Source organism: Lissotriton helveticus, chromosome 1_1 (assembly GCF_964261635.1).
Source record: "Lissotriton helveticus chromosome 1_1, aLisHel1.1, whole genome shotgun sequence".
Taxonomy (NCBI): domain Eukaryota; kingdom Metazoa; phylum Chordata; class Amphibia; order Caudata; family Salamandridae; genus Lissotriton; species Lissotriton helveticus.
The window spans coordinates 1,492,510,187-1,492,533,819 of NC_136057.1; the positions used below are offsets into that span (position 1 = coordinate 1,492,510,187).

The following is a 23,633-nucleotide window of genomic DNA, read 5'->3' on the forward strand; positions in this document are numbered from 1 at the left end:
AGGTATTGCGCATCCTGTCTTTTGAATACTGACAGCAAGATATTCACTAGTGTTTTGATTGCACAGCTGGCAACATATATGCAGGGACTGGTGCTCCCAGACCAGACTGGGTTTATTCCTGAGAGGGGATGTAGTGACAATACTAAATGTCTTTGCCACCTTATTGACAAGATCTACGAGCGCACACACACACCTGCTCTTCTTCCGTCGGTTGATGCTGAGAAAACATTTGACCAGGTCCATTGGCCGTATCTAAGCATGGTTCTAGGTAAGATCAGTCTTGGCCCAGATATCAAAAATGCATATGGTGTAGCTAATCCAATCCCTGAGCACGAGGCAGGAAGAATGGTGTTCTGTCACAGCACTTTGCCATTGGCTGTGGCACACAACAGGGCTGACCTCTCTCTCTGCTGCTTTTTACACTCTTAATGGAGGCTTTTGCGGAACGATGCTGTTCAACCCTCAAATAGCGGGCATCAATATGGGAGTCTGGGAACACAAACTGGCCATGTATGGGGATGATGTGATGGACACAGTCGCAAGGCCGCTTACATCCCTTGTGCAGCTTATATTGGAGAGTTTTGAGAGGGGTTCAAGTCAATTTCCAAAAGATACAACTGCTTGGCTAGAGCGATCGACCTCGAAGATGTAGAATAGGGTTCGAGTCTGAGCAGGGACGCGCAACATCCTGTGATTCTCGGTAAATCACTTAATTTCCCTGTGCCTAACAAAATGAATGTGTCAGTCTGTAACGCAATTGGTGCTCGTGTAAAGGGCTCTGATACCATCGAGTCGAGTTCCCACTATATCAAACGCCATAAAAATAACATTAAAAATATAAAAATAAATCACACAGACAGATAAAACCTATATTAAGCATAACTTTCCTTTTCGTGGACCGCGAATGGGGTGCCCTATCTGGGTCTCTAAATCTTTTCAACACTGGTGACCGCAACAGAGCGTAATTATGCATCACACTTATCCAAACTCAAGACAGAGCTGCAATCCTGGAAGGGGGGCATGATATCGTGGCTGTGTTGGCTGGCCATGATAAAAATGACACTGCTACCTAAAATATTGTATGTATTGCAGACAATACCTGCGTGTTGGTCCATGGCAGAGGCGGAACTGGGAGTCCCTCGCTTGGTCCACTACTATAAAGCCTATCAACTCTGGAATAGTCCAGTTACACAACAGAGAAACATTGGTGCTTTATTGATAAAGCCATTGCTGGGATACACATTTGAGAGATTCTCTGGCTTCCTAAGAAACATAGACCAGTGGGGGTTTACATTTCCCTGGTTATTCGGGCAACAATGGGCACATAGGACGAAGTGCAACTAACAAAAAACCTCTCCTCCTATGTCTCACCACAGACACCAATTCTTAATAATCCAGACTTTCCTCCCGCCATGTGCAGACCAACGATCTCACCATGGCAGACAGTTGGTTGCAAGAGAATAGGCAATGTATTTGACTAAAACAGGCTCTTACACTTTACTCAAATTCAATCACAATATGGCATCACTCCATCTGCAAATTGGCAATACCTCACCATTAAATATTGGCTCATACAACCCCGTATAAAACAGCATGCCTCCCGCCAGCTTACACCCTATTCAAAATAGCTCTTAACTCTTACTTCAGACAAGCACCTTCTAGCAGACATATATGCATTTCTCAATACATAGAAACACAAGTCCCCATCCCCTGGCCAAAATCAACGGGAACTGGAATGTGAGCGCACATCCCCCACAACGAATGGGCAGACATCCTACACCGGGCACGTACCTCTGCCTGTTTTGTGGGAAAAAAGGAGACACCATTGAAGATCACCCACTACTCGTATTAGACCCCTCCCCGATTGGCCAAATGGAAGGCAGCGAATAATGGCAAGTGCTAGAGGCACTGTGGCCATAAGTGCACTATATTTCATATCTTATGGCATTGCCCCAAATTACAAACTTTCTGGTCAGAAATAATAACGGACTGTAATTAAATATATGACACTGATCTCCCTCACTTCCTCAGCTACATTTTAATAGGCCTTCCTAATGCATTAAGTTATCCATTGCACATAGACGTGCTCTCACACTGGCCCTCTGCGCAGAGAAACAAGTCATCCTGGCTAAGTGGGGGACTGATTATACACCAATAAAACCAGATAGGTTATACCAACTCTGGCACCTCTTGAGCCGGGGAACACTAACGTCAGTGATAGACAGGAAACTGTCTTTATTTGACAAAACTACTGTGTTTGATATCTGTCCCATGAGTATAGAGAGTTGAGCTGTCAGAGGTATTTGAGGGTGCTTCGCTTCACCCAATAACCACCTGATCCTTCCAACACTGACGCCACACCATTGATATAACTTCCACATTTGCTAGATCGAATGTTCGATCTACTTTAACCTTGAGGAATGCGGAGTGTACATACGCCTTTGTTATTATTGCTACTCTCTTGTCTACCCATCCCCTTCATACCTGCATATGCCATTACATTTCCTGTACCACGGGTCGGTGGCTGTAAGAGTGGGCTGAATGTAATGCTTGATTATCTTTCAATGAAAACCTAATAAAACCTAAACAAAAAGAGCAAAATTCTAACATGGTACACATATTTATATGTACCCAATTTTAGATTTTTGTAAATGTAGAAAAACACCCTGTTTGGAACCCCAAATTAAGTGAGAGAGGAAAATCCTTCAAAATAAACCCAACAGCTCATAATAAACTATCTGACTCTGTGCAACGTAAAAACATAAAACAATTGTTTGCGGCTGCAGATGTTGTGCCTGGGTCTCAGGAATTAAGTAGTCTGGTAATAACTACACCAACGATCAACTTCTTTTCATCTATTTATACGGTTTCAAAATAAACGTTTTATTTCTTCTAAACTACTATAAAAAAGACAACTGAGGAGAGTAGTCCTTTACTGTTCACTTCTTTAAATAAAAAGGTAAGACACAACCACAAAACACATATTGAAATTAAAAATAAAGAGGCAATAACTAAATATTTACAGACGCATGCAATTGTTCTGTGGTGGAACACCATATCTGGTCTGGATGATGATCAAGCAAGCTTTGCAGCAAGGAAACAATAATTACAACCAGCACTTGCTCCCTCTGGCTCACCATCAGCCCAGAGGTAAGGCACTGCTCTGGATAATAATCAAGCCAGTGTTACCATAAGAACATAAAACCTTTACTCACATCCAGCTCACTGGTGTCTGGTGGTAAAACATGAAAGCCCTCTTGTACAAAGGTATTCTGCGGTCACAAAGCTACTGCCTTACATAAAACAACAGCAAAGCATCTATTTAAAAAGTATCTAATCCCTTACGAAGTTGAAAAAATCTTACCCACTCAGAATTGTTTTTTGTAATTTTTTAAGAATTACAATTAGATGTGAAAGAGATATGACCCTCACTAATTTGTAAATGTGAGCTTGTCTATTCGATGGGCAGGTTCTGCTTTGAAAATATATTTACCGTGTGGCAAAGCAATTGTAGGGATGGATGCCAGCTGTCCCTTCATCCCAGGAATCGTAGTTAATTTAAGTGATTTTCAAACTGCAACGTGCCTGAATCATAAGTATTAGGCAACTCTTTTTACGACCCTCTAAAAATGTTCAATTTACAATAAGACCATTAAGTGAATAAATTGCTTCAAAAATTGCATTTTTATTTGCAAGCCACTTGGGCCCGATGTACAAAACATTTTTCTGGTCGCAAAGGGGTCGATTCACAGAATTGTGCCGAATGCAACCAGAAAAATGGCTTTTTTAAATGTACAAAATGCGATTTGGTAACTTGTTACTGCATGGCATTTTGCACTTGGTATTTGGAAGGGGCGTATTTACGGCGTCCCTTCCAAATCGGTATGGTATGCATTATTGTTTTGCGACCGAATTCCGGTCGAAAAACAGTAATATTTTACTACCAGTTTAAAATGGTGTTAACCCATCCACAAAGGGGAAGGGGTTGTTTTGGACCCCTTCCCCTTTGAAAATATAAATAAAAATATGTATTAAGAGCAGGCAGTGGTCACACAAACCACTGCCTACTCTTAAAAAACGAAATTGCAAAGCTTCATTTTTTCTTTTTGAAGACATCCGGTTGAAAAATATATATATTGTTTTATGAAAAAGCAATCACAGACATAGTGGTCTGCTGACCTAAGCAGACCACCCTTCCTGTGATGGCTGTGATTCCCAATGGTTCGCAAATTACGCCCTACCTTAACATGCATTGAGGCATATCTATCTGCAACCGACTAGGAATCGCTAATGAAACTCAAAAGAGTTTCAATCAATCTGAATTTATACAGCACGGCTAATCACAAGATAGGATATCCAGGCTCTTGCAGGTCCCAGAGGTTTATTCGAACAGCCAGGTCTTGAGGGCCATTCAGAATTCCAGAAGTGAGGTGATGGTTGGGAGGTGTGTGGGAGACTGTTCCAGGTCTCTGCTGCAACGTGGGAGAAGGAGCATCCTTCACTTATGCTTTGGTAGATGCAGGGAGTATGGGCAAGTGAAACTGGAGGTGATGCGTAATTTAATATATGCGAGTCGTTGGTTGTGTACATTAGGTATCCTAATGCTACTATATCTAGCCTTTGGTGCGAAGAAAGGGTATCTGAATGGGCATTGAACAACATGCCCGCAGTTACCAAAGCCCTAAAAGCATAGCTGCCAAAGGTTTAGATTGCCACGTGTGACATTGTCATAATTTCAGTGTAATTATGAGTGACATTTCAACGACTATGAGTGACACTTTCTCACGAGCAAAATCAAGCAATGAAGATGAGGGAAACATAAATATCAGAAATTGCACCCCTTTGAGCAACGAGAAACTCTAAGTCAACTGCTTAAAAGCGTAAGAAATAATTGTTAAACAGCTTTTATTTAACAGACTCTAGTCAAAATTGCAGAAAATACATAAAACGGTCTGGAAGACGTTCATAATTTAATTATAATCAGCAGAGTGACTTGCAACTTTACTGGACTTCCGTGAGCAACATGAGCCGTAAGCACGGCTGCATTGGAAAGCTGAAAGTGGGAGGCACTAATTTAGGTAACAGCTAGGCAGGCTCAAAGTACATTTTATTTTTGAGTCGTATTATGATTTTAAAAGGTCTGTGCCACCTCGAACTGTGCGGTGGTCGCAGTCACTGCTATACCTGCAAATAGACTAGCCTGAGGCAAGAGACTCCAGCTTTGTTTTAACTGCCTCCCGCTGATGGCCCCAGGAGAGCCCCGCTCCAACACCAGGCCTGGCCTGACAGCTCAACTGTCTCTCAATCGGACGGCCCTGTTTATTGCCCACTGTGCTCCCGACTGTCCCTGCCCCGCCGGCCTCACACAGATCCAGGCACCAAGGCTTTGGAGTGGAGAGGAGCTGGACTTGGTCTCATCATTGCGCTGCTTCTCCCTAGCCCGGGGTGCACAGCTTCTTGCCCCTCTCTGAAAGCTGCCATGTGTGGAGGGGTGCAGCTTCAACTGGGACAACGAGCCATGGCCAAGGGAGCAAGCGTGCTGTGACTGCTTCCGTTGCAGACCACAATTCTGCCTCGACAGGGAGCAGGTGACCTGCACGAAAACTGGATTATTTGCGTGCAGTCTCCCTGCAGCGCCCTGTCATCATACGGCGCCTGTGATCATGCCGCCGCGCTGCCATGATGACGCCTGACCCTGTCTGTGATTATTTCAGCAGGTGAGGTTGCTGTGCCTGCGCGTCCCCACCGCGGCCGGTTTTAATGTAAATTATTGCCTCTCCTGCAATGCATAGTCCACAGCAACGCACTCTCTCATGATATTGATGTAGCCTTTATCACTGAAACCTGGCTCAACTCACCGCCCCCATCATGGGCATGCTGGTCCCACCAGGATTTTCAATCATTCAAAAAGACCGCCTCAAGCAGAGAGGCGGAGGTGTGGCTATCATCCACAAAACTAACCTCGCTATCTCAGAAAGCTCATCATGCTTGTATAGCTCCTTTGAATGCCTCTCTATCAACATCAAATCCTGCGCTAAGAGCTCAACACTCTGCCATCTCCTCTACCACCCTCCTGGTAATTCTAAGGAATTTGGTCTGCAACTCTTTGACCTAATCACCCAATGCGCGCTCAACAACACCAACAACATAATCCTGGGCGATCTCAACATTAGATGGAACGAAACAGACAACCCGCTCATCCAATCCCTCAACAGCCTTCTGGTAGGAAACGAACTCACACAACACTGCTCTGAAGAAACACACTACAGAGGAGCAACACTTGACGCAATCATTGCGGACAAACACATAATCACCATTGACTATGTCATTCCAGTAGACTGGTCAGACCACCACTTAATTCTGTTCCATATCAACCAACCAGCGCCAACTCGACACACTAATCAAGCCCCTTCCAAATGGATCAGGAACATTGCCCAAGTTCCACAGAACATCCTAGAAGAGGAACTAAGCACTCTTCTCCCGAACACAACGGAGCACCTCTCAACCACAGACCTCACCTCCCTCTACCACTCCAATCTGACGGCCACCCTTGACCGCCTGGCGCCCTTGAAACTAAAAAAAGACAGAAACATTCCATCGAGATCCTGGTTCTCCTCTGACATCAATGATGAAAGAAGACTTCTCAGATCCCTTGAAAGAAGCTGGAGGAGCAATCCCTCCGCCCATCACCGCAAACAACTCATGGCAGCTCGCAGAAACTATAACAAACTTATCAAGGACAAAAAATCTTCTTTCTTCTGCTCCGCACTAGATAAAGCCAAAAACCGCCCCAAAGAGCTCTTCAACATCATCAGAAGCCAAACATCCAAACCTATCACATCCGACTCAGTGTCCTCTAAAGAACAATGCGACAACTTTGCCAGCTTTTTTAACGATAAAATCACCAAGATCGACCTCTCCCTCATTTCAAACCCCTCCTTTCTCAGGGAGACAAGACCCCATCACTGACTGATCACACCGTATCAATCCCACCCACTCAATGGTCCGTCTTCACGCCGATTCGGGAAGCAGAGATCGTCACCCTGATCGCAAACGCAAAACCATCATCCCACTCCTTGGATCAGCTTCCTACCAATCTGACCAAAATCCTAAAACACTCCCTAGCCCCAATCTGGTGCAAAATCATCAACCATTCGCTGAGCTCGGGTATTATCCCTGACTGCCTCAAGGTCGGCCAAGTCACGCCGCTGCTAAAAAAAACAGGGTTGGACTCGGAGACATGAACAACTTTAGACCCGTGTCAAACCTTCCTCTCTTATCCAAAACACTGGAAAAATGCGTTCTCCCACAGTTAACCCAACACTTAGAGAACATCAAGCTCCTCGACCCCCACCAATCGGGTTTTAGAAAGGGATGCCGCTTTCTGCTTCCTGGGATTGCCCTGATCTCCGTGAGGAGTAGACCTGCGTGCTCCCCTGCATTTCCTGCCACTGTTCGCGACACCCGCTCCGCGGGTGCCGCTCACCGCCTTCTGCCCCGTCCTCCCTGGTGTGAGCGGCTCCACAGTCGGTGGATTGCTAACGCGCTCCCAGGTAGAGGCTAAAGCCAGTGACAGCGCCTGGAGCATACCGGGGGACTGCGAGGTCCAGCAGCCTCAGCTGTACACAGCTGCTGCCTCTTCCCCCGGCGGCCACGCCCCCAGCCTTCGTGGTCAAACACTGCCTGGATCCGGCTGAGTGGGCGCTTTCTGCTTCCTGCTTCTTGGGATTGCCCTGATCTCCGTGAGGAGTAGACCTGCGTGCTCCCCTGCATTTCCTGCCACTGTTCGCGACACCCGCTCCGCGGGTGCCGCTCACCGCCTTCTGCCCCGTCCTCCCTGGTGTGAGCGGCTCCACAGTCGGTGGATTGCTAACGCGCTCCCAGGTAGAGGCTAAAGCCAGTGACAGCACCTGGAGCATACCGGGGGACTGCGAGGTCCAGCAGCCTCAGCTGTACACAGCTGCTGCCTCTTCCCCCGGCGGCCACGCCCCCAACCTCCTCCTTATCAGCTGACTCCGCTCTTGCGCAACGCGGGACGCGCGCGGGACGGAGCACGGGGCGAAGCCCGGGCAAAGGGCGGGCCCTCTGTGGCCCTCAGTGGCCGAGGTAGGCTGGGCTGGGCCCGGTTATTTTCATCTACTGTATTTTCGTATTGAAGTGTCTTATCCTTTCTCCTATTGGAAATACGCCTGACTGTCTGTGGAAGAAATCATCCATCTAAATTGACTGGTACCTTCCTCGGACTTTATTCTCGGGCAGCCTTTGTTGCATCTCCAGGACTGTTTTTATTATTGTGGTATATTGTACTAATTTTGTGTTCACCCATCCGGTGGAGAATCATTGTTTAATATAATTTTGGGGACACATTTTCTAAAAGATGTTTAAGAAATTGCGGTCTGGAAGGGAAGTGGGAGGTTTGCTTGGTGCAAATAATGAAACTACTCGTACGAGAAATAAATCGGTAAACAATCCCCCCCTTAAGGGTCAATGCCATCTGTATGAGCTTTGGGATGTGCCCTCCCCTAAGAACGTTAATTTTTCTACTAAAAAGGCCCCCTGTGTCTCGGCCCAGGAAGTCCATATGCAAGCTATTACATGCCCGCCGCTTTCTTTTGCGCAGCCTCCATCTGTGCCAGTGGTGTCTTCTTCCCTTGTTTTTTCCGAAGGGAAAGGAGAGAGTAAACTCACTTCTGTAGTACTTGAGAGGGAACCTACGAATCTTCCCCCTATGCCTCAAACCCCACCGAAGGATAGGTTGGGGGGTGATTTTTCCGCATTATCTATTGACCATGAACTTTGCGGCCGGTATGTAGATATAGCGAAAATGGAGTCCATGGCCCCTATTAAATCTTCAGGGGGTGCTACCCCATCGGGTCTAATGTTGTATAGTAGTACACCATCATTGAATGATCAGGATATGTCTGATTTGTTAGTCGCTTCCGGGACCCCGGGTCTTAATCTATCTGGAATTTGCCGTCCACTGGAAGCATGTGAAAAACCAATTTCTGAATCCATGATTGCCTTGGAACAATTACTTGCCTCTATTTTATCTCTTTTGGGGAAATTTGTTGGCAATTCGGACTGTATTTTGGAATCCGTTACCCAAATACTGAAGTCATTGTTACAAAAGTCACCGGATATGAGGAGTGTTTCCCTTATGACCGAACATAGTCGGCCGATAGGGGAAATAAATGTGGCTTCAGTGGATTCTGACACGAAGGATGGGACATCAGTTTTGATACCACATACTGCAGCTATTCCCTTAACTGCAGTGCCGAACTGTATAAATAACTCAGTTCTTGAGATAATGGAGGAAAATAAATCCATATCTGACCCTAAAGTGGTTCAAGACTTATTTCCCATCTTCGTGTCTGAAAATAAAAAAGAACCTATTGATGATAAAGATGAGGTAAAGGTAAAAAATGGTAAATCTAGAAGCAATAAGGGGAATAAAAGGAAACCAACTCGTAAATATAAGAAGAAAAGGCAGCGTCGGATAATTTTTCAAAATTCTTTGTCTGCACTGGAGAATGAAGTGATCGATCTGGAGCCATCCTCTATACCTGAAAAGGCAGATATTGATATTGAACCGAACTTACCTATTAGTAATTTCTTTAAGGTAGAAAGTGAATTGTGTCCCCCAACGTCTTTGGAATCTATTCCACAAACGGGGGGCCCTCTTACCAGTCTCTCCCTACCATCCGCAACTGGAGTTTCAATTCAAAATCCGTCTGGGTCCCTCAACCCCTTGGCCTCTCCTTTCCTTGTAGTTTCAGAGAATGGAGACCGCCATTTCCCGGATTGCCCTTTGACAACTTTTAAAGCTCCAGTAGAAACTCTCGTGTTAGACTTTTTACCTTTATTTGACGTTGACTTGCCCTTAAACAGAGCTTGGCTTCTTAAGCGTTTTAGTGAGATTGACAGTCTCCATCATATCCAAACTAGGGATATTGAGTTAGTCTCCCTGTTTGGTGAAATTAAGGTAACGAGTATAAGGGTGAAATTTTATTCTCCTATCATTGTAAATTTGATACTACAGCAAGCTGAGAATTTCCAGCGTACAGGCATTGATATTCTCCCGATATTTAACCTTGGTAATATTAACCCGTTTTGCGGGGAGGTATTTAGAAGGGAGGAACAAAATGGGGTAGCCTCTCCTCTTAGAGACCTGAAGATTTGGGTATCTAAGGGAAAACGCTCGGTCTCACAAGTGAAGCCACTTCCGCTGACTCAGAACTCCTCTCTGGTAGAGGACAATAATCGGTGGAACTGGCTGCACAGTGCCTTATCTACTAAATCAAAAGATGATCCTAGATTGTTTCAGCATCTTTAACACCCCACTAAAGATTATTTCCTGGAACGCTGCAGGGATTCACAGTAGCCCAGAGAAATTTGAGTTTCTATTTTCTCTAGGAGCAAATGTGATCTGCCTACAGGAAACGTGGTGTATTGATACGCTGAAGGTCTCTATGGATTATTATGTCCTGGAAGTCCCTGCCGTCCCTTCTAAGAAAGGTCACGCCAGGGGAGGAATCGCTTGTTTATTATCAAATAAATTGCACTGGAAATTCACCCATTATATAGATTCTAGCAAACTTTTTCATGCTATAACCATTGACAATCTGTTTAATAACGGCATAAAGTCCCCTATTGTAATTGTGAATGTTTATATTCCTCCGGAAGAGTGTTTTAATGCGATTTTACAGCAGGTATTTCGATACATTGATCTTATTAAAAATGTCCCATCCCCTCCGGACATTCTGCTGGTAGGAGACTTGAATTGCAAAATCTCCAATGTTAGTCTGGATCTGTTTAGGAATAAACCTAAAGAAGAGGCGTATTTTGTCCCGCAAGCACTCTTCCCTGATAAATCAGTGACAAACAAAAGAGGGAAGATTTTGCTAAAAGAATTAGTGGCCGTCGATGGACTTATATTAAATGGGAGATTTCCGTCTGACGTGCCCGCAAAATTTACTCACAAGTCTCCGTTTGGGTCCTCTATTCTGGATTATGCAATTGCAGACTTTGGTTTGTTCCCTTTTATTCAGGACTTTAAGATTATATTTACTCCTTTGAGCGACCATAGTATACTGCTTGTTACTATTTCCTTAAAGCCTTTGACAATTGCACCTTGGTCTCTTAACGGCAGTGATGCCGCTTTTCACGCCTCTTCGGGAAGGTGCTATTGGAATCCCTCAGCCATTAATGGGGTACAGGATTTCCTAGCCGATACCCTATTAGTTTTAAATGAGTGGCATGGGAATGAAATAGCATATTTTGAAGAATTTGTGCGCAACATTATCTCTTATGCTAAAAAAGCTTCCCGACCTAGAAATAGGGTTGCGGTCCCGAGTACACTGCGTAGCCTGAACAAGGAAATAAATAAACTAGTCCGCGAACAATATCTTGATAGAGTCATGGAACGTGGAAAAGAAATATCAAGGCTAAAAAGAAAGAGAAGTAGATTCCAGTTAAAATTAAAAAAAGCAAGGGAGGACAATGTATGGATTAATTTGAGGGAATCTGTTGTCCACGGCAGGATCCGAGAATTTTTGACTATAATTGGCAAGGGGTGCGGTTCTAGACTAGGCCCCTCCCCGATCCCTATAGCGGAAGAGGTATGGATTTCCTATATTCGGGACCTCTATGCAGGGAACGGGATTTTAAGTGATGATATTGCCATTGGTGCTAATCCAGGTAATGATACCGCCATTAGTGTTACACCCGTGGGTCCTACTAATTACCCCGCTGAGAAAGAAATTGAGATAGCTATAAAAAGCATGCGGGTCTCCGGGGCAATGGGACCCGATGAACTCCCCATGACGGTCCTGAAGTCGGATCCTGCAAGGTGGAGTAAAATCCTGTATCCCCTGTTTAAAGCATGTTTTTTGACGAAAAAGGTTCCTACCTCTTGGAGGGGAAGTATTTTGGTCCCTATCTTTAAGAAGGGAATTAGGGACAGCCCCAGTAATTATCGTTTGATTGCTCTCCTCGACTCCATCGGAAAGGTGTTTGCGAAATGTCTTCTAAAATCCCTCTCCGGTTGGGTAGAGGAGAATAATATTTTGCCATTAGAACAAACTGGCTTCCGTAGGGACCACGGTACGCTAGACAACCTTACTGCTCTTCATGTGGTTACAGATAAGTTTGTTCAGGTGAGAGGAGGGGTGGTGTATGCGGCCTTTATTGATTTCTCCACAGCGTTCGACAAAGTGGACCGTGGAACGCTGTGGAGAAAATTGGCAGTGCTTGGTCTTCCTTCCTATCTGTTGGAGCTGGTGCGGGCTCTACATACAGAGACCTGGTGTAGGGTCCTGTTGGGGGGCGAAAGGGGGTTATCGGATATAATTCCTTCTTTGAATGGCCTTAAACAAGGCTGTTTGTTGGCCCCCCTCCTGTTTTCCCTGTACACGGTTGACCTACCCGCCGCCTTGTCTTCCAGAGAGGGCATCGCCCCGGTGGTTGGGGGGACCCCTATATCTTGCCTGATGTATGCCGATGATGTCCTTATCCTTCATCTAACCCCCAAAGGACTCGCAAATCGGCTTCATGCTCTCCATACTTTCGCTGTAGCTCATCACATGAAGATTAATATTTCTAAAAGTAAAGTTATGTGTATAGCTGGTACGAAGAGGTGCCGCTCTGTTGATTTTGGTTGGTTTATCGGGGGCCAAAAACTAGAGGTTGTGAAGTCCTATACTTTTTTGGGGAAAATTATTACGGCTAACCTGAGTGAGAAGCTCCACATAGAGCATTGTACACGCAAAGCTATTGCCCATGGCAAAGGTTTAAATTCCCTATACCATGCAACGGGGAAACGGCACTTTCCGATTTTATTGGAAGTGTACAGATCTAAAATCCCCGCTACAATCTTGTATGGTATTGAACTTATAGATGTGAAAAATTGGGACTTTTGCCATAAGATTGAGGGGAAACTCCTAAGATCTCTTTCCTCCCTAAATACTGCGTGCTCTCTGGCCGCCTGTAGGCTCGACTTTGGTATTAGGAGTAGTTGGGTACAGGGATTATCGGCCCTTGTAAGATGGGTGGCCTGTCTGGCAAGAGCAGAGGTAGGGACAATGAGAGCTCTCCTCAAAAGTGAATTATTGGGTAATTTTAATGAGTTTTCTCAACTTGTTCGTAACTTTTGAAAAGCTGTAACCCTTCTAAAATTAGATGAAACTGCCTTGTTTTTGTACTCTTCTTTACAGTTAAAACTTGTTTTAAAAGCAGCTTCATGGGACTTATGTTTCCAGTCGGATAAAAAAGTAATTTGTGGAAAAAGGAAGGTAGATCCTCTCCTTGATTCCTATCTGATGAAACTTCCACAACCCTATGTAACATGGACCCTACCGCATGGTATCCGTAGATTTTGGTTTCTGCTTCGCTATGATCTTTTACCTTTAAACCGACTGTTATCTAAATGGTACGGCTCCTCTCCCTTGTGTAATTTTTGTAAAGTAAATATCCAGGACTGTATGCATGTGCTGTTGATTTGCCCCGCGCTCCGTAAATTGCGCTTTAGATGGTTAAAAGTTATCTGTTTGCATCTAGGCATTGTCACTTTGAACGATTTTTTGTCTGCACTTTATTGCCCTCCTAACGAAATGTTCTGCTTCCATATTTTTAACTTTTTTAAAGGGTTCTTAGCTATTTATTAATATGTCTCTGGAGATGTTTCTTGACTGTCCGATTTTTGTAGTTTTATATGTCAGTCTTGTGTAACTTAGGATGTTTAAAGGATATATTCTTTTCTTGCTCTTTTTGTAATGTAATTGTTGTGTGCCTAATTCTGTATATTTTTATGTGGCCCTCTTCTGAGAGCCAAAAACATAATAAATAAAATTGATTGGATGCCGCACGGAAACCGCCATCCTAAACGTCATAGACAATCTACACAAATCACTTGACTCAGACCAATGCTGCCTTCTCATTCTCCTTGACCTATCGGCCGCGTTTGATACTGTTGACCACACTCTGCTCCTAAAAGTCCTCCAAGAAAGAGCAGGTCTGGAAATGATGGTACTTAACTGGTTTTCCTCCTTTCTACACAATCGCTCGCAAAGAGTGAAAATCAAAAACTTTGAATCCGACCCCCTACCAGTCAGTAGAGGAGTCCCACAAGGATCAGTACTCTCCCCCCAACTCTTCAATATCTACATGGAACCCCTCACCACAATACTCAGGAATTCTAACATCCCCTTCCACCTCTACGCCGATGACACGCAGCTCTATCTGGAAACCACCTCTATGGACGACATTCTCAAACTTAATGACACACTCAAAGACGTTCAACAATGGCTCACACAGAACCACTTGAAGCTGAATCAAGAAAAAACTGAAGTTCTAATTATCTCCAACAGAAATGAAAACCCCCAAATTGAAGAATGGCTCAAAGCCATAGACGCCCTCAATGGCACCCTCAAGCCGCAAGACTCTGTCAAGTCCCTGGGTATCACCCTAGACCCCAAACTAAACATGAAAAAACATATTGCGAGCTCCGCCAAAAGCGCCTTCCTCAATCTGAAACTTCTCTACAAAATAAAACCCTTCCTGCCCCCAAAGGACCTTCAACAGGCCACTCAAGCACTGGTGCTTTCCAGAATTGACTATGGAATCGCAGCCCTGACCGGATCAGCTAAATCACACCTAGACCCATTGAAAACCACCCTCAATGCTGCGGCTAGAATGGTCACAGGAACAAAGAAATTCGATCACATTTCTCCTGCGCTCAAGGATCTGAGATGGCTCCCCATTGAACAACGAGCCAACTTTCGAACAGCATGTCTCACTCACAAAGCCCTACACACAGGCAAACCAGAATACCTGGCCGCGAAACTCAAAAGGGCTGGCCAGTCCAGAAACCTCGGAAGCTCCAACACGCTTCTTCTCATTCCCTTGAAATCACGGAAATGCAAAACCATAAATAAATCCTTTGCGGGCAATGCACCCCGGATCTGGAACAACATCCCTCCACACATCAGAATGACCTCCCACTTCCCGAAATTCAAGACTTTACTCAAAGCCCTCTTCCTGGAGTCCTCCTGAACTGAAAGAGGGTGTTCATAGTACCCCTCACCCTTTGAGTCCCTAAGATTCTGTATAATTAGGTTATGTATAATGCCCTCAAGTTGTCCAAATGTGGAATACTCCTTCGCCGCTAAGGCACATTTCTGTACCTGCTGTAAAGCGCTCTGATACCCTTGGGTCCAGCTAGCGCTATACAAAACTTTTCAATCAATAAATAAATAAATAAATAAATAAATAAATACTCTCTCATACAGTCTAAAGAAGTAAGACTTACAGAGAGACACCGCGCGCACCGACACCACACAGCAACTCCTCTAGTCGAGTCCCCAGCCCTGCCGCTTCTGCTCACCTCGGACCTCTCCTGTTCCAGGAGGAAATGACGTCACAACTGATTGACAGTGTGATTTACAGCCGTGCGCCTCAGCGGGCGGGAATTTACATTGTAGCAAGCACTGAGTCTGAGAGGCACAGATCATTAACCATTGAGCTGCTGCCTGCATTGAGTTAAGTTCTCTACTGCGGCCAGGAGCGCCCACACGGGTGTCAGAGACGCCGGCGCACCCTATCACCAAAGTGGGTAGCCATGGGGTCTGTGGCAAAATGCGTGACAAATGCATTTCAGTGCGGCGATGCGGCAACACCGCACTGAAATGCGTTAGTGTCACCCGTGATGCGTGATACTTGGCAGGCCTGTAAAAAACCTCTCCGAAACTGTGGTTGCGGGCACTATGACATACAATTCTACCTGGGCTAGGACAATGACGGGAAATGATGATGTAGCAGGTCCCTCAGCAGAGAAGGAGCGTGTTTAAGTTGGCAAAGCGTGTTGCAGGAGTGTGGCCATCAGCTGTGCATCCTCCAAAGTTTATTATAATTATGTGTAAACCAAGTAGCCTACATTAACTTACCTGATTTTTTTTAATATAGGGAAAAAAACTTGTTATACTTACATTCTTTCATCATGCCTATATCAATGCAGCGCTTCAGTCGACAAGATTGACAGTGACGTCTGTTATCTTTGGTTATTCTGCAATCACCATTAAATGGACATGTGAAAATTGCCTTCCTTTTCATGCTCCTCCTACACAAATATAGATATTTTTTTAACAACGAGTGAAGAACAAACTGAGCAGAAAGCTAAAAAAGGAAACTATCTAAACCATACAATAATAAATATCAAACGCATTATTTTCACGTTTTACTAGCTTGTTTATTTTATATTTTTTGGGAACGCTGGGGTGTTACCACAAATCAAACAACATTTGGGAAATGCTTAAACACATATGCTGTACGAAAGAAGCAGCCCAAAATGTTTTCAAAGTCCGATCTATTCCTAAAATGCATGTACAAGTTCAGCTTATGTTCAAAAATACTTCAGTGACTGCCCACATTGTAATTTTGGTTCACCAAAGGAACGGTATAAACTACTCATACAAACAAATAATTTGACTCAACACTGGGCACATCGCATTGCTTTCCCAAACTAGAAATATTTTAGCCATAGTTAAACAGCGTTTGCTTGCAGAGAATCTGCTTCTGAAAACAAGTTAAAATATTTAGTGGGCAACTGCTGCAATCCTGAAACACAAATAAAAAGTATTAACAGTGGAACTGGAACTGCACCACTTGCTTTCAATACATCAGTGCCCCTAAGGAGTCATTTACATTTAACAACTTTATTTCGGCATTTATTACATAAAGGTTTTCGCATCATCGCGGACCAAGCAGCAACATTAGAAAAAGATAAATAAATAAAACATGTGCAGTACTCAAAGTACATCAAATTGATGCGCCAATGTCACGGTTAGTTGGATTCTGCAATGCATGGTAATAAAAACAACTCTAAAATACCAGCTATAATAGAACAAGCATTGGAAATGCAATAGGTCTCGCATTTGTCTGATTTGGAGCTATTGGTATTGTAAATGTCAAAGTTGTTTACTTATGCAATAGATATGCCCTCGCCACCTTAATAAAATAAGTATAAATATGTATGTTTTCATGTAGTATTAACATAGTTATAATAAAGAGAAATGTCCTTTTTGTAAAAAAAATACTAACCAATCCTGATTGGCACAGTTTTAAGTAATTAAAATTACTTCCTGGCATAAAACACAGCTTATAAAAAACTTGACATTTTACTACATATGCTGTTTTGTTCACTTATTGAATATGTTTTAGTTGTTTTTATTACTAGAATACTTGTATTCAATGTATATAGTGCTTATATGCCAAGACATCAGCTTCAAAGCACTACATAGAACAAGGAGCAATAAATACAAAGTAGACAAAGGTAAAACAAAGGAGGACAACACGTTCAGGTGTGTAACAGCCCCATTTTGTTTGTATTGTTGTGTTTTCAGCTCCTCAATGTTTCATATGTTTAGTAGTAGTAGTAGTTATTGTCACAAATATTGTTCTCAGTAAAGCGCTCTCACCCACTGTCAGTGCCTTTTATGTGCTATTAAAAAAGCGTCTGACTAAATATAGTTGCACAGAGAGGCTCACTCAAACGTGTAGGCACAGAAACACGCATACACAGACAAACGCATACACAGACATGCCCACATTCAGGAACACAGCTAGCTGAAGCCTCATACACGGATAAATGCAAACACACAAGCAAACATTTACCCACATACTCATGCACACACACATGCAGGCACCAGCACATACATACAAACACAGACACACACGTGTACACAGACATGCACTTAAGCAAGCATGCACATACATATACAGCCTTACCAAGGGGAAATACATCAACACACGCACGCATGTACATAAACAAGAACACACACACACATACACTCCTACACACGTGCACACTCAGACGCACACGTCTGCAGGCATGCACGCACACCCTCACAATTATCGTGTCATCAGGTTTGTTGGGATTAACTCCTGTGTGCATCAAGTTCTCGGATTTCAGGTGGGTCATGGACCATTTGTACAGCACACAACTGCACTAATGAGGCCTTGCAGCACTCACACTGCAAACAGCAGTTCTAGGCAGCCCTGAATACTTTCTTGGAGAAGTATGACGTAGTAGTATGTTTCATGTGAGAAGTTTTGTGTGCGGAGTGTAAGGTTCTGACGAGTGGTGTGAAAAACACAAGCATACATAAATGCATACTTACAAAAGTGCAGGTGGATTTGTGCGATGGCGCAGCGGGGAGACCCCTGGTGGGAGGGAGGAGGTCAGGCAGAGCAGCAAATGCAGTGGAGGAGAAGAGGCGTTGCTGCCTCATTAAGGGAAAGGTTGTGTTTGTGCCTAGTGGGGGAAGGCTCTTAATGCAAAGCAGGAGGGAGAATGCAAATAGCAGGCTAGCAAAAAAAGTTTGTATAGTTTTGCATCGCGCTTTCAGTTTAACAATAGCAGTTAAAGTGAAAGCACTGCAATGGTACTGACAGAGGTGCTGGCACTGCAATGTTGACTCCGCAGGACGCGGACAGGCCATCTTCGGGCCCCCGCCATTGCTGCAGAGTGGCGTAGCGGGCCGCAACCAGAGCCCAAGGGAGGGTGCACACCAGAAGCCATCCCGTTACACAGAACCAAAGCCGAAGGGAGGGTGCACACTAGGAGCCATCCCGGTACGTGAGGGAGACAGCAGGCGGCAGTGATGCACAGGAAGCCAGGATACAGAGGGTCCATTGCGCAAATGGGGAAAAAAGGGCCTATCCAGTAATTAAAGGAGACAGTATCACACCGCAAGTAAAAGATCCAGTCAGTGTGGGCGGGCCAAAAGGAGACAGGGCAGTAACAAGGAGGGACTAAAACTCACTTACAACTGGAGGCCAGCGTTTAGCATGTACGATGACGCAAGCCAATGAAAACACGGGGCGGAGCCTACACTCCACTTCTAAAAGTTAATCGATTACAAGAAGCCTCGCAGAGCGAGCAGCGCATGTGCGCTGCCATGCTAGGCGAGACTTAAAAAGAAGGAAAAGTGGGGGGCGTGGCCAGCAGCCGACGATGGCGGCAGCTTAGAGGGCAAGCTCCGTAGTTGAAGCGGCCTCTTTGACAATCCGGCTATTAATCCGTCACCTTTCTGTCACGGACGGACAGGTTCTGAAGCCCGGGACCGGGCGGCACAAACGGGGATTGGCGGATTCCAGATCCGAATGTGAGAAGTGAAGGTGGTGCACTGACCGGCAAGGCCGCTGAGGAGATCGTGAGCCGGGGAGTCGCCTGCGGCGGTGGGCGGACAGGAAGTGCGGCGATCCGGGAGAGGCCGCGCCGGAAGTATCCGCTCGGGTCCGTGTACCCGTACAGTCAAGGTATCCCCGGACGGGGCCGCCGCCAGAGATACAGCCGGACGAGAGGAGACCACTTGTGGGACTCGCCTGACCCACCCGGCTGGAGAGAGACAGCGGAGGTGTCCTGATCGCCGCGAGGGTCGTGGGCGCCATCTTGCCGGCGGTTGGAGGTGAGACCCGGGGACCCGGAGGGCCTGGGGGCGGCGTGAGCCGCGGTGAAGACCGGACACTGCTCTGGCCCGCGAGGGCTGCACACCGAAACGTGGACCCGCTGGTGAGAGGAGGGGCTGAGGAGAGACGGCTTGCCGGGTGAGGACGCGAGGGAGTTGAGACCCGCGCTGCTGCCCAGCCACTTCTGACAACTGGCCGCGGCGCGCTGCCCTCTGGACCCGGCCCTGATGTACTGAAGCCCCGCGGCTCGTTAGGCCCGAGGGAGCGCATTTGTACCTTTGCACTGACTACCGGGGCACTCACCGCGCTTGGCATTACATGAGGTGTGGTGCACCCCCCGGCATCGCTTGGGTGCATGTGGTGGCGTCGCAGCGATTCATGCGGAGGCATACATAGACCTGCGGAATCTACCCCCGACGTTGTGGGTTCTGAGTGATGGGGGAGAACTGACCTGCATACCCCAGAGGGTTTCCCGTTTCTTGCCGCCCTGCTCTCGTGGGGGCATCACCCGCCATTGGCTCGACGGAGCTGTAACTGTGCTGGGGCGACACACACCACTCCGGAGTGATCTACGTGGGGGTGATCTCCCTCTCGCCTGCGTGTCTGCGGGGATTTTGCCTGCCGAGACCGTCCCCGGGCCGCCGGGCCGGAGGTCACTACAAAGATGGCCGGGAAGGGGTCGAAAGGTGGAGCCGCACAGGCCCGGTTAGAAAAGTTTGCCTATGATAGAGCCCCCTCCTCTTCGCCTGATGCGAAATCGATCCAGGGCAAGAATGTGGAGTCGGCGGGGGGCAAGAAGGCGACAATAGACGACGTCATGAAGGCCCTGGCTCAGGTGCAGATGACGGTGGGAACGATATCGACCGATATCACACTACTGCGGGCGGATCTCCATAAAATTTCTGAGAAAGTGCAATCGATGGAAGTTGTCACTAAATCTTTGGTGGAAGATGTCTCCGAGCTGCAGATCAACATGGAGCGGATCGCGAAAGAGAACAAGGACCTACGTGATAAGCTGGACGATCAGGAGGGACGCTCCAGGCGGAATAACATCCGTATTATTGGGGTTCCGGAGTCGGAGGGAACAGGAGCCATGGACCTCTACGTCGAGGAGCTGACTACACAACAATTGCGACCGAAAGGTCTCTCGGACTTCTTCTCTGTGGAGAGGGCGCACAGGGTACCAGGAGGCCGCCCGAAACAAGGAGCGAACCCACGGCCGGTCATAGCGCGCCTCTTCAATTTTAGAGATAGGGATGCGATTCTGCAGGCGGCGCGGACATCTCCACCAGTTCGAATCCACAACTCCACACTGGCATTTTTTCCGGACTATACGGCGGAGGTGGCGCGGAGGAGAAGGACCTTTTTTGAGGTGAAAAAGGAACTCAGGGCCAGAGAACTACCTTACTCAATGCTCTTTCCAGCCAAGCTCAGGGTGGTGGCAGACAATAAAACGTGGTTTTTCGAAACTCCGGAATCGGCACGGGATTGGCTGGAGGGATGGAGAACAGCAGCGAGGCCGCGTCGATCCAATCGGCCGACCGGACACAGAAATGGAGAGGCTCACCAAGGCTCCCAAACGTCAGGAGAAGGAACAAGTCAACGCTCACCTTTGCACGGAATTCAGGAAGCGGAAGATGCAGCAGAACTATGATCTCTACCGAGTGCAATTAGGATTCACTTGTACCGCTGCCCGGGCGTGCCGCCATGGACACTGGGCGGAGGGACTCCGTGAGTGAGGAGGGAGGCCGCTGACTCCGGAGGGTCCTTCACCCCAGCGCGCAAGTACTATGTTCTGGGGAGGGTTCAGGCACTCTGCTGAGTTGGGGGGGCGGGCAGTTTGGAGTCCGTTAAGCAGGGGGGCAGGGAGGGGGGGCGTTGGGAGAGGGGGGGTTTTGCGTTTTGAGTATTGTAATGTTGGTATGGATAGGAGGTATATGGCTAGTTTGCACCACATAGCAGGACTTAGGTACAATGATCGAGCTCAGGCATGGCTACACAATACTACATCCACGCACAGTACCTATGGCACACACAACGCGGTCTGAGGTGGGGGGGGGAGGGTCAGGAGATGAAGCGGGTAGCGCCACTAGGCGTTATGACCTGGAATGTACGGGGCTTAGGGGACAGGATCAAGCGGGGACTGGTTTTACAAAGTATAAGGAGGTTTAATGCGGCCTTGGTCCTATTGCAAGAGACACACTTAACGGGCACAACTACACGGGCCTTGGATAGGAAGGGATACAGTATGATCGCCCATTCTGAATTCACGAAGGGGTCCCGTGGCACAGGAATCCTCATGCACCGTTCCTCAGGGTTCATTGTCCAATCCACAAAAACAGACACACAAGGACGTTTTGCAGCTGCACATGGTCAGTGGGAAGGGAGGCCGCTGAACGTGGTCTCGGTCTATGTTCCGCCGGCGCTGCATGCAGTGGCCCTCCCTGACCTGGGGAGGTTTCTGTTGGATTTACCGGATGGAGATCTTGTCCTGGGGGGGGACTTTAACACTGTGGCACACAGCGCACATGATAGATTCTCGATACGTACTCAATCACCTGGGCCCTCACGCCTACATGGTTTCCTGGAGGCACAGGGTTTGGTGGACCTATGGAGGCACTTACACCCAGAAGACAGGCAGTATACCTACCACTCGGCGGTCCATGACAGTCTGTCACGGATTGACTACTTTTTGACTCTAGGACATGGCCTCCTCACTATTGAAGATGTACAAATTAGACCCAGGGGTATTTCGGACCACTCTCCACTGACACTGACTCTTTCCAACCCTGAAAGAACGAGGAAACGTATCTTCCCGATATACCCGGGTTATCTTCAAATACCACAGATATCCAAAACACTGAAGGAAGGGACTAGGTCCTACTTTAGCGAAAACGAGGGGACGGTTGAGTCTCCTTCAATTCTATGGGAGGCGTACAAAACGGTCCTTCGAGGGCTAGCTATTTCAGCGATTACACGACATAAACGCACACAAAAACAGGAACTTGTAGACCTCGAAAACAAATTGGAACTGGCCACTAGAGAACATGAGACTAATCCGACATCGACTACACGACATGCACTCCAACTATGCCAGCGGAGTCACTGTGATCATGTGCGCAGAGGGGTGATGCACGCAATAACGTCCACGCAACAAAGACTGTATGATGTGGGTGATAAGGCAGGTAGACTCCTAGCCTGGTTAGATAGGAAGAGGGAGGGACAGAGGGCCATTCTAAGTCTGAAAGACCGTACGGGTGTGTTGCGATCCCACCCTTCACAGATAGTTGAGCTACTAGCGGACCATTTTCAGGCGGTATACACCCCCGATACTGAGGTGAATCGTGAGATGGCAGAGACGTCCCTTGTGGACGTACCCACTCGCGTCTTGTCGCAGGCCAGCATCGACGACCTAGAAGGAGACATCACCGCTGATGAGATTCAAATAGCTATAACAGCATTGCACCCAGGGAAGGCTGCGGGACCTAACGGTATTCCGATAGAATGGTACAAGGTGATGTCGGAACAGCTCTCCACACCCTTATGTAACATGTTTCGGGATAGCCTGGAACGGGGTCAACTGCCGCCCGACCAGCGTGCGGCGACTATAGTGACAATCCCAAAACCCGGCAAACCGCCGGAAGAGTGCGGCTCATACCGCCCAATCTCTCTCCTCAACGCTGAGAACAAAATCTTAGCTAAACTACTGGCGAATAGGCTACAGCCGCATTTGGTGCATTTAATACACCCGGACCAGTCAGGCTTTATGCCACATAGGAGCACGGCAATGAACCTCAGGCGACTGCATGGGGTGTTGGCACGGGCTCCACTGTTGACGGAACAGGCGGCGATCCTCTCACTAGACGCCAAAATGGCATTTGACCTAGTGGAGTGGCAATACCTTTTCGCGGTTTTGGAACATATGGGTTTCGGGCCGAAATTCATAGCTTGGATTAAACTATTGTACCAAAACCCGACGGCGCGAGTGACGGCAAATGGACTTATCTCCAGAGAGATATTGCTGGGGAGGGGTACGAGGCAGGGCTGCCCGCTCTCGCCGCTGCTGTTCGCTTTGGTCCTGGAGCCTTTAGCCACTGTCATTAGGACTACTCGGCTGCTGAGGGGTGTGCGATGGGGGGAGGATTGGGAAGACAGAGTATCATTATACGCGG

The 23,633-nt window shown here is 46.8% G+C and overlaps 1 protein-coding gene across 2 annotated transcripts in view; it reads right to left on the reverse strand.

Moving 5' to 3' along the window:
• VDR (vitamin D receptor) overlaps positions 1 to 23,633 on the reverse strand; it is a 1,330,217-nt gene that overhangs the window by 862,854 nt on the left and 443,730 nt on the right. For both annotated transcript variants that reach the window (XM_078686550.1, XM_078686559.1), the window contains one exon: positions 15,981 to 16,111. In XM_078686550.1, the coding sequence (XP_078542676.1) occupies positions 15,981 to 16,111 (131 nt within the window). The remainder of the gene's footprint in view (positions 1 to 15,980; positions 16,112 to 23,633) is intronic.